Genomic DNA, 12,183 nt, shown 5'->3' with positions numbered 1-12,183 from the left:
GGTGGAACCACTGAGCTAAATCCCCGGCCCAGCTAAATCCCCGGCCCTAGTGTTTCTGTTTTAACATTTAGATCTTTGATCCATTTCGATTTTAGTTTAGTGCCTGGTGAAAGATATGGGTCTATTTTTAATCTTCAGCATGTGGAAAGCTAGTTTTTTCAGCACCATTTATTAAAGAGACTCTCTTCTAGTGAAGGCGTTTGGCTCCTTTGTCAAAGATAAGGTGATTGAGTATGTCTGGAGTTGTTTCTGCATTCTCTAGTCTGTTTCATTTTAGATGTTTAATCTTTAACATTTTTATTTCAGGTGGTATGTTTTTAGCTACAGGAAGTACTGATCATGTAATCAGAATGTATTTTTTGGGTTTTGAAGCACCCGAAAAAATTGCAGAACTTGAAAGCCACACAGTAAGCACTGATATTTTAAAATTTTATAGATTGTTAATGATATTCTTGTTATTGCTAAAGGGAATTGCTATTATTCTAATTTTTTATTTTAATGACTTTTAAAAAAATTTTGGTTTTTTGAGACAAGATATTGCTGTCTAGTTGAGGCTGGCCTTGTACTCACTATGTAGACCAGGCTGGCCTTGAACTAGCAGTGATCCTGCTGTCTCAGCCTCTTGAGTACTGGGATTACAGGTGTGTGCCACCATGCCCAGCTATTTTAAAGATTTTTTGATGCAATTATTTTGTTAGATTTAAAAATATTGAATCATATTTGCATTTGTGAGGTCAGTCATTGTGATCTGAGATTTTTTTTCTTTCTTACCTTGGTGGTACTAAAGATCAAACCTAGGGCCCTGCACATTCTAGAGAAGCACTCTTCTACTGAGCTACTTCCAAGTCCTGGATTTTTATATATTTATAAAACTGAAAATGTTCAAGTACAGATGATTTTAAAAAATTCTAATCTTAATTTGCACATAGGAATTGTATATAAATGGGCAGAGTGTTGTGCATAACTCAGATTAGCACCTTGGAAATGGTAATATTTTACAGTGGTTATTTTAGTTCTTAAGTCCTAAGTCTTGATTAGAATAGTTGATCTGGATAGGCTGATTTCCAGTGGGGCTGTTGTCCTAACCAAGCTCATGAAAGAGTGCTCTTCTATGAGTATGTAGTCACGTAGATTTTTTTTGGTACATAAACAATGAAAGTAAAAATAACTTGTTTTTAGGTGCTTTAAAGGTTATGTATTTAGATTACTTTCCATGTGTTCCTTTGCATAGCCACATAAGTTATCTTAAACAGACATAATGTACACAGTGCTATAATTTTATGTGCAAGGCTTTTTTCCTACTGGATGTGGTTAGTTTTGAAAGGAGAGTTGTGCTCTACTAGATCCTTAGAGTCTTTGCACTTAGTATCACGTACACATTAAAGGGTGGGGCCAAGCAAAACAAGGGTACATTTCTTGCTTATTAAACCAAATGTGCTACTGATTGAAATAAAAAATTACAAACTATGTAGATAATCATTGTTTTGTGTTTGTTTGTTTTCTCTCCTTTAGGATAAAGTAGATAGTATCCAATTTTGTAACAACGGTGACCGGTAAGTATACTTGTGTTTTTAGGCACATATAAGCATGTGTGTGTATTTATGTATATTTTTAGGAGATATATCATACTATATATTAATATAGTGAAGATACCACTTTGTATATTTCTCTCTTAATTATAATTTTGATTGACAAATAATTACAGTATAATGCTTTGATATATGTTTACATTGTGGAATGAATTACTCAAAATTATTAACCTATCCATCACATAGTTTTTTCTAGTAAATCATTTAGGGTCTTCTCTTAGCAGTTTTGAGGTATATGTACAGTATGTAGTTATTAACTGTGGTATTAGCACTTTTTATATTGCAGACACTTATCAGTAAATACATTAATTGAATAAAAAGTGTCTATAGAGTGGAGAGAAATCCATTACCCTTAAGAATTTAGAGTTATTTGCTGGGTACCATGACTAAAAGCTGTTCTTTGGCTAGGTATCCAATTTACTGAAAAAATTAGATGTGAGAATGATGAAATTCCTGCTGTTTAAATCTTTAAAAAAAAAAATCTTTTCTAATCAACCACTGTAATGTATTTTGCAATGGAATTATTACCTAAATTATATCCTTTCTGGCACCCAATATATATATGGTGCCTTTCCTAAACTGCAGGTTTTATACTTGCTTTCATTTGTTTATGGATTATTTTTACAGTGTCCAACATGAGTTAGAGCCTAACGTTAGATGAATTTTTGCTGTCATTAATTCCCCATATGCCTTTAATTTTTCCTCTCTCCAGATACTTTTTATATTGTCTTTTCAAAACCCAGAAATCATTTTTATTTTTAAATTTTATTTACTTATTTATTTATTTATTTAGGTACTGGGGATCGAACTCAGGACCTTGTGCTTGCGAGGCAGGCAGCGGCACCACTGAGTTGAATCCCTGGCCCCAGAAATTGTTTTTAAAACTTGCTGATTGCTTTCACAATGTGTTGTATGTCCCCTCCCCCACAAGGGATAGAACTCAGGACCTTGGGTTTGGGAGGCAGGCTCGGTGCCACTGAGCTACATCCCTAACAGTGTGTTGTGTTTTGTAGAGCCAGGAAAATCAGTGCAAAGCACATATGCCTTAAATAACCATAACACCTGTAGATTTGCCTGTCATCAAGATAGCTACATTAAAAGTTATTTTTGCTTGATGATTTTAATTGTAGCCCTTGATAGCAAGTATGTGAGTAGAGGATCTGTTTCTGAATCTCTTAAGGTTCCTAAGTGGTAGCAGAGATGGAACAGCACGAATTTGGAGGTTTGAACAGTTAGAATGGAGAAGCATTTTATTGGATATGGCTACCAGAATCTCAGGGTGAGTTGAAATTGCTTATTGTAAGTGGTTACATCGTACCCCACCCCCTATTTACTGATTACTTCCTTTAGAAGATTTTAACCATCTTCTATTTAAATAGCTACCTACTGTTTGTCTGATAAACAAAGCCTATGTATCCAAATTAATGTAGGAAGGGACAACATGTACTTCTGTTCATTGACCTTGTTCTCAGTTTTGCATTTAAAGCCTCCTACAGTTGAAAAATAATCACAAAATTAAGGCAAATATGTCAAATTTGCTTTTTTTGTAGATAAAATTTTTGAAATTTATAAAACTAGCTTGGAGCTAAGACTAGAGAATAATGTGAAGCAGATATACTTTATTGTTAAAATTTAGAAATTTGGAAAAATTAGAAAATTAGAAAATCAGTGTGAATTTTGGATGTTAAAATTACGATTTATAAAATGATGTTGAAGGCATGTCTATCAGTACCTACCCAATACTACAAATCACCAAAATTGTTTTGAGCATCTTTGAAAGATATAGTACTTCCCAAGGTAAATATTGCAAATTTAAATCTTTTTTTTTTTTTTGGTGCGTGTACGTTGGGAGGAGGGGTGGTAGAAAAACCTATTTTGCAGTCAGACCTTGGCTCATTAATTCTTAATTTATTTCATTATCTGGAAAATGAGACCTCGTCTCTAAGCATTATTGGGCTTTTTAAATGATACTGTAAAAGCCTTTGGAACACTGTCCTACAGTAGACATGTTAATGTTCTTTGTCTACTACAAATGCCATTAATACCTTAATTACATTGTGAGTAATAGAAATTTAAAGTCATAAGCTTTACAGTTTTCCTAAAGTTACTTTATTACGTGAGTTTTTTTCAGAAGTGTCCTTATACTTACTGTCTTTTGAAGATCATCGTGTCTGCTTTATTTTCAGTAATAGGAATTGACTTACAAGTGTTCTGTACTTGAAAGATTTGTAGAGTGTTCAGAATAAATTTGATGTTAATATTTTTGTAGAATTATGAGAATAAGATACACTGGAAATTTGATAACCCTCATTTATATATTAAGAAATCTGTGCCATAAGAAGTGTTACAACTGAATATTCAGAAGCATCTCAGTGTGAAAGTGAACACTGTCAGCTCATGGTTAGTGTAAATAATGAAGGAAAATGAGAGTGAAGATAATTTGAAATCATGTTTACTCCTGAGAAATTATTTTATTAGGCAAATTAAGAATATTAGTGTCACAATGTGTATTGAAGCCGATCCCTGTCTCAAGTCCCTGTTCAGGTGCCAACTGTAGCCAACCCACCTGGCTGGCCTTTGCTCCTGGTCGCAGGTCCTTCCTGCCCCAGGTGCCACTCTTGAGGAGCCGGCCCAGTCCTCCGAGCTTTCCCTACCCCCATACTACTTGTGGGGGGACCTAGACTCGCTACTTTGTTCTCCCTGACCCAGGGGTGAATGAGAACGAATGACAGAGACCCGGAGTCAGTCTTAACAAGCAGGCAGCCAGGAGGCTCTCCCCTCTAGTAGGCAGAGGAGCCCTCAGTGTCCAGCTCGTCTTACCTTTATTCACCCAAACACGGATACGAGCAATCAGAGTAAGACAAGATTCATCTGCTTTCCAGTGTCCATTAGTACATGCTCAAGTAAGCAACTTAACCTCGGGTGTCTTAACTTTTCCCTAGACCCTGAATACGCCATCACCCCGAGTGCAGCCTTTCTCCTTTGCTCTCACAGAGGAGGCCAGTTAGGCCTCACTTCTCCTCTGGTCTCCCACAGTGAATGAAACTTTTTAGGGGCATAATATGCCTCTTTTTTAAGATCCTTTTTATCAGTGCACCTCAGATAGAGTAACAGGTTTCATCCTGGCAGGTTTGTGTGTGTTCATAATGTACTCCACCCACCTTACCCTACACTTCCCCTCCCCGTTTTACATTTTTGGTCTGTTTTTTTGGTTTCATTATGTATATATTTTGATTGTACCCATAATTCATATTACCTGTCCTTGTATCCCTGTCCCCCTTAATCACTTCTTAATAATACCTTCCGTTCTATTTTCTTGTCATCCTTTTTAGATTCCCTACATGTGGCACTTGTCTAAGTCTGGGTTATTTTGCCCAACATGATGATCTCAGGATTCATCTGTTTTCCTGTAAATGATAAGATTGTGTTCTTTATGGTTGAATATTACCTCACTGTGAATATATACCTCCCCCTCCCACTTCTTGTGGTACTGGGGATTGAACCGAGGACCTTCTCACTGAGCTACATCTGCAGCCCTTTTTTAAAATTTTGAGACAGAGTCTTGCAAAGTCACTAAGTTGTCCAGGCTGAGCTTGATCTTTTCAATCCTCCTGCCTCAGCCCCTCAGAGTGCTGGGATTATAGGTGTGTGCCACCATGCCCATCATACTATATTTTCTTTGTCCATATGTTGTTTTTCATATATTGCTTTGCATGTAAGCTGGTTTCATGGGTTGGCTATTGTGAATTATGCCACAGTAAACACCGCTGTGGAGCTATCCCTGTACTGTGCTGACTTTAATTCCTTTGGGTATAACAAGGAGTGGTATAGCTAGATCAGATTCTGGCTGTGTATTTTGTGTTTTGTTTTTCCTGGCTCTGTGTTTTTGAGGAGCCTCCATACTGATTTTCATAGTAGCTCTACTGATTTACATTCCTGCTAGCAGCACCAGTCCTCTCCAGAGTTTATTGTTTTTTGTATTCTTTTTTTTTTATACCGGGGATCGAACTCAGGGCCCTCTGCTTTTGAGGCACCACTGAACTAAAGCCCTGGCCCCTGTTTTTGTATTCTTGATGACAGCCATTCTAGTTGGGGTGAGATGGAATCTCAGTGTAGTTTTGATTGCATTTTCCTAATGGCTAAAGATGTTGAACATTTTTTCATATGCTTATTGGCCATTTCTTTCTTGGTTTGAGGAGGGTCTGTTCATTTTTCCCATTTATTGATTGGGCTAGTTGATGTTTTGGATTAAGTTTTGAGTTCTTTGTATATTCTAGATATTAACCCTCTGTTGGAAGCATAGCTGACAGACTTTCTCTCATTGTATATTTAGGCTCTTTACTCTTAGTTTATTTCTTTGCTGCCCAGAAACCTTTTAATTTGATGTCCTATTTGTTGAACCTCCCTGTTATTTTCTGTGCTGTTTAACTTCTCTTCAGGAAGTCTTTGCCTGGGTCTATGGCTTCAAGTGTTTCCCCCACCCCCCCACCCTCTGGGGATCAACCTCAGGACCTTCCGCTTGCCAGGCTACATCCCTAGCCCTTTATACCTAGGTCTTTGATCCATTTTGAATTGATTTTTGTACAAGGTAAGAGGTGGGGATATAGTTTCAGTCTTCCATAAGTGTGGATATCTAGTCCTCCCAACACCACTGGTTAAGTAAATAGGCTGTCTTCTCTCCATTGTATATTTTTGACTGCTTCATCCAGAATCAGATGGCTATATGTAGTTATGTGTGTTTGTTTCTGTGTTTTTTATTCTATTCCATTGATCTCCATATCTGTTTTTGTCCTAGTACCATTCTGTTTTTTTGTTTTTGTTTTTTTGGTACCAGGGATCGAACTCAGGTCCTTGTGCTTGCACAGTAGGTGGTGAAACCACTGAGCTAAATCCCCGGCCCTCTCCATGCTATTTTTGTTATTGTGGCTATATAATTTGAAACTGAGTAGTGTGGTGCCTCCAGCCTTGGTCTTTTTTGCTTAGGATTGTTTTGCCTATTCTGAGTCTTTCATATTTCTGTATGAATCTTAAGATAGTTTTTTTCTAGTTACGTGAAGAATGTCATTTGTAGTTTTTTTTTTTTTTGGTACTGGGGATCGAACTCAGGACCTTGTGCTTGCGAGGAAGGCGGCAGAACCACTGAGTTAAATCCCCAGCCCTGTCATTTGTAGTTTGATGAGGATTGCATTGAATCTGTAGATCACTTTTGGTAATAAGGCCATTTTAATTCTTCCAATCCACATATGTGTGAGGTCTTTCCATCTTTTAATGTCTTCTTCAATTTTTTTCTTCAGTGTTGAGAAATTTTCATTGTGGAAATCTTTCATCTCCTTGGTTAGATTGGTCCCTGGTTATTTTATTTGTTTGGAGCTATTGTGCTGGGAATTGTTTTCCTTATTTTTTACTCTATTATTGGCGTATAGAAAAGCTGAGTTTTTTTTGGCGAGGGGTACTGGGGATTGAACTCAGGACCTTGCGCTTGTGAGGCAGGCACTACCACTGAGCTACATCCCTGGCCCTGCTGTTGATACTTTAATGTTGACTTTGGATCTTGGTACTTTGTTGAATTCATTCTCTGGCTTTAAAAGATTTTTGCTGGAGTCTTTAGAGTTTTCTAAGTATCTGGTCATATCACCTGCAAACAAGGATAATTTGACTTTTTCTTTTTTATTCTGTTTGTATTTTCTCCAGCCTAATTTTTCTGACTGAAATTTTAGGAACTGTCTTGAATAGGAGCAGTGAGTAGATAGCCTTGCCTTGTTCCTGAAAAACTTGAAAATGAGATTAAAAACTGCTTAGTTTTCTTGCTGCCTTGTCTGCTAATGGAGTGATTGACCATAGTTTTTTTTTTTTGGTACCGGGGATCGAACTCAGGTCATTGCGCTTGCACAGCAGGCGGCGGAAACCACTGAGCTAAATCCCCGGCCCGACCATAGTTCTTTTGATGGTGATAAACTCTTCTCATTTGAAATGCCACTGCTCTCAAATACTGGAAAAGTAGAGTCTTCTGTAAGAATTGACAGATGTTTGTTTTGATGGTCTGATTTGGCTAATCAGCCTAATGAAATGCAGGTAATATAGCCATTGTTAGTAAGTCCAGTTATTAATTGATAAAGCCTTTTAAAGACTAGGGTCATAGTCTTTATTTTACCTCTTATATTCTTTTCTCTGACCAGTCTAAACAGACATATTCTCTGTTCTGTGTTCCATTGTGTTCACATAGATACCTGGTGTTTGGCATTTACTTCATATTTTGGTAGGTGTTTTACTTGTTAATTAAAATATTTTAGATGCTTATAATTTCTTAGAATATGTTCTATTATTTCAGAACTAATTAGACCTTTCCTCTTCCTCCCACTATTTATTGCTGACCACTATTGTTTGCAGAGAAAGTATAATTTGCAAAACTCTGCAGTGTGTATCTGTGGCAGTTTTTGCCAAGGGTCTCCAAAGAACAAGGATATATAAAGGAGGAAGAGTAGTATGTTCCATTTGTAGTTCAGTTGGGTGTGTGTCAGGTAGTTATTTTGACATGAGGGATGTGAAAATTATTTTTCTTTCAGTCTTCCTAAAATTTCTTTCTTTGTTTTCTCTGGTGAAACAGTTCAGAGTTAAGTATGAGCAGTTGGTTTGGAATCCAGAGAAGAGAATAATTTTAAAAAGATAGGGAAACAAACCTTACAGTCCTCATTTAACGACCGAGCTACTGTCCTGTGACTGGGTTGCTAATTGATTTGGCTGCTAAATGAGGAATTGTATGTAGTATGTACATTACAATGTTCAGAACAAGGAAATGATCAAAGGAAACTCCAGCTTGATGACTTTGCTTTTATTTGCATAACTCTGACAGGCAATACTGTAATGAATAACAACATACAGCTACATAGTGTACTTACCTATATAGTACAATACATGAAAATTACAGTACTGTATAAACAGGGTGTCATAAATTCTAGCAGTTGTTAGGCAGGTAGGTTGTTAAATGAGGAACATCTGTACTTTCAGAAGCAGACTTGGTATCCTAAAATGTGCTTGGAGCTCTAAACTGCTTCTAAATTGTCTACTACCCATCTGGTTTTGCCTTGGTCTCTAGTCTGTTCTAAACCTTCTATAAATAATAGGGCTAATAAAATAGGCACATGAATTAGATTTCTTTATTTACTGTTGTATTGGTGAGGGATTATATACATTGTATACCATACTCCAAATGATACCATGTGTACTTTTTTGTTAGAGACTTGTCTTCTGAAGAGGAAAGGTTTATGAAACCCAAAGTAACAATGATAGCTTGGAATCAGAATGATAGCATTGTTGTCACAGCTGTGAATGATCATGTCCTCAAAGTGTGGAATTCTTACACTGGACACCTGCTTCATAATTTACTGGTAAGTAGTTTTTATACAGTGTGACAGATCAGAAGGTTTGAGCTCTTATTTTTGAAACTATGTATAAAATAATACGCTTTATTTAACTTTTCAGATGATTGGAAAATTTTATACATGACAATGTTTGAATTGCTGTCATTGATATATTTTTAAAGCCCTTATATAATTTGACATGGGTGATTTTTAAAATATAATCTTCAATTTATAACTTGTAAATCTTCATTATGACTTTTTCAATAAAGGGACATGCTGATGAAGTATTTGTTTTGGAGACACATCCTTTTGATTCCAGAATCATGTTATCTGCTGGACATGATGGCAGCATATTTATATGGGATATTACAAAAGGCACCAAGTTGAAACACTATTTTAATACGGTAAGTGAGGAGAATCTTTATGCCTGCATTTGCTTAGAGTAATTTGGATTTATTAGGGTTAGTCAGAATTTGGTTCGTATGTTTTGGCAGTTTATTTTTCTAGAAATTAGGATTCTTAAAGCTTAATAAGTATCTGACATATAGCTATATATGCATAAAATTTTCTGAATAGTTGGCTTTATGCAAGGGAAGAGATTCTTTTAGAAGTTATCTATGTCGCAGGGGATTTAGCTCAGTGGTTCTGTCGCCTGCTTTGCAAGTGGAAGGTTCCGAGTTCAATCTCTGGTACCCAAAAAACAAAAGAAGTTATCTATGTACCTTTTTTTGTGTGAGAATTATGCCTGTTTAAATTGACAAATTTATGGTAATTATGCAACCTTTTCCACTGGTTGAATTTATTAAAATACTTAATAGTACATAAAGCTATTACCAGTAAACTAATACTCGGTAACTGAGTGTTATTCAGCATACATCCGTAGATAGTGTGTAGGGATCAAATATCATTCATCTCTTTTCCTTACTACATGTAACTGTATTCTTTGTATTATTATTATTTTTTTTTTGGTACCGGGGATCAAACTCGGGACCCTTGTGCTTGCCAGGTAGATGGTGGAACCACTGAGCTAAATCCCTGGCCCTGTAATTGTATTCTTGAACTAAATTAGGATCCCACTGTGTATTTTCAGAATTTCTGAAAATTTCATAACCATAAATACAGAATTTCTGAAAATTACATAACCATAAATACAGTTAGTAATCAGCAAATTTAACATTGATAAAATTGTATTATTTAATCCAGATCTATATTCACATTTTGCCAGTAGGTCCAGTAGTGCCTTGTATAGCAGCTGTATTTTGTTCTTTGGACAGAATCCAACTGAGTATCATGTATTCTTTGTATTAAGTGACTTTATCTTTCTAGTTTTCTTTAAATCTTAATAGCCCTTCAGTCTCCTTTTCCTCTTTGCTCTTTCACTTTTTAATTTTTTTCCAGTACTGGAAGGTGAATCCAGGGATACTCTTCCTACTGAGCTATTTTCAGCCTTTTTTATTTTATTTTGTTTTTTTGAGACAAGGTCTTGCTATGTATTCAAACTGGCCTTGAACTCACTGTGTAGTCCAGGATGGCCTTGAAATCTCTTTGATCCTCCTGCCTCAGCCTCTGGAGTGCTGATATTATAGACTTTCGCCCACCATGCCTGTCCAGCCTTTCTAATTTTTGTTTTGGGTACCGGGAATCGAACATAGGAACTTGCGCTTGCAAGGCAGGCGTGGTGCCGCTGAGCTAAATCCCCAGCGTCCTTTCTAATTTTTTATGTTGAGACAGAGTCTTACTAAATTGCCCAGGCTGGCCTGAAACTTGCAATCTTCCTGCCTCAGCTTCCTGAGTAGCTAAGATTACAGGTGTGTGCCACAGTATCTGGCTGCTCTTTGACTTTTGATGAGTATACACAAATGTTATAAAATGTCCCCGAGGGTTTTGTGTGTGTATGTTGTTGTTGTTGTTCAAGCTGGTCTTTAACTTCTGGCCTCAAGCATTCCTCACACCTCAGTCTCCCAGGGAGTTGGCATTGTAGGTGCACACTACTGTGCCTGGCTGGAGTGTCTCCCTCAGTGTGTCTGTGTCTTCATGATTAGATTCTGTTACCATGTGAGATATGTATAATGCAATCATGCTTCACTGTTTATATTAAGATCTATTTCAAAGTGTAATTAATTTTGGATGCAGAATAATCGGAGCTATAGACGAGTAGCTCTTAGATTTGATTGAAGGCCATCCTATATCAAATGACAAATAATACATTTAGACACCTGAAAATTTTATCTTTGTGTATTCAAATTATTAGAGAACTAGGCTTTCTTGGACACTTTTTCTATTGTCTTCAAATTATAGGGTACATCCATCTCCTCAGTTATCCTTTAAAACTCAGCAAGATTAGTCCAGCTTGAATTTAGCCTATCAAAGCAAAACATTACATTGATTCAGGATTTAAACAGCATAATTGAAATAACTCCTAAGCCAAACCATAGTAATTGGCGTTTTATGCTGAGCTCTCCCTACCTTTTCTCCTGAGAGATCCTTAATTCTCCAGTGCTAGACAAATCATACAGGAGTGTCAGTGCCATCAGAACAGTCCTACATACACATGAGCCTCAGTGTGACATTGAGTTGTCCTGTAGGCACACTTGCAGGTGGCATTTTGTCAGGAGTTGCTAAAAACCCAATTCTGACTTACGCTGGTTTGTCCACTCAGTAAACTTCCCTGTCAATCAGTAGCCTTAGAAAAGCTTTGGTGCCTTTGGCCCACATGTGTGATGGGAAAAGTAGCTGTCACTTCTTTGCCTTGCCAGCCTCAGGCTCCTGCTGCTCCTGCCCACCTGCTTGTGTTTCACTGTGGTTGGAGCCCAGCCCAGCCCAGCCCAGCCCAGCCCAGCCCAGCCCAGCCGACGGAGTGCTGTGAGAGGCGGGTGCTATGGCGAGGTGGCTCCCAGAGAGATCGAGGGTGACTGGATCTGTGTTTCCATGTTGTCGCAGTCAGTTGGAGAAAAATACATATTTAGGTATAGATTGCCTTAGTCAGCAGTGCCCCGAACAAAGTTAGTGACTTTATTTTTTCCATGTTTGCTAATTGGTGCCTGCTCGTGGGGAAGTACACTCTTAATGCAGGGATTTACTTGGGCATGGATGTGTTTGCTTTCGCAGTTAGTAAGTGGATAATTCATTTTTCCAGCACTGATTATACTTATCTTAGAGTTTACTTATTGGAAAATTATAGATCCAGACAACTAATATACATACCTCGATGCTGTAGTATTAACCAATAACTAACT

General features: G+C 37.2%; 1 protein-coding gene across 2 annotated transcripts in view; it reads left to right on the top strand.

The window, feature by feature from the left end:
- Positions 1–12,183, top strand: part of Brwd1 (bromodomain and WD repeat domain containing 1) — a 148,536-nt gene that overhangs the window by 55,775 nt on the left and 80,578 nt on the right. For both annotated transcript variants that reach the window (XM_021256241.2, XM_004842365.4), the window contains exons 11-15: positions 307–407; positions 1,513–1,553; positions 2,770–2,868; positions 8,824–8,974; positions 9,217–9,351. In XM_021256241.2, coding sequence (XP_021111900.2) covers positions 307–407; positions 1,513–1,553; positions 2,770–2,868; positions 8,824–8,974; positions 9,217–9,351 — 527 coding nt within the window. The remainder of the gene's footprint in view (positions 1–306; positions 408–1,512; positions 1,554–2,769; positions 2,869–8,823; positions 8,975–9,216; positions 9,352–12,183) is intronic.

Source organism: Heterocephalus glaber, unplaced genomic scaffold (genome assembly GCF_053883595.1).
Source record: "Heterocephalus glaber isolate CG9 unplaced genomic scaffold, H.glaber_assembly_v1.0 deba00000122, whole genome shotgun sequence".
Taxonomy (NCBI): Eukaryota; Metazoa; Chordata; class Mammalia; order Rodentia; family Bathyergidae; genus Heterocephalus; species Heterocephalus glaber.
Note: the sequence above shows the minus strand (reverse complement) of the source record. Positions and strands in the feature narration are given on the sequence as shown.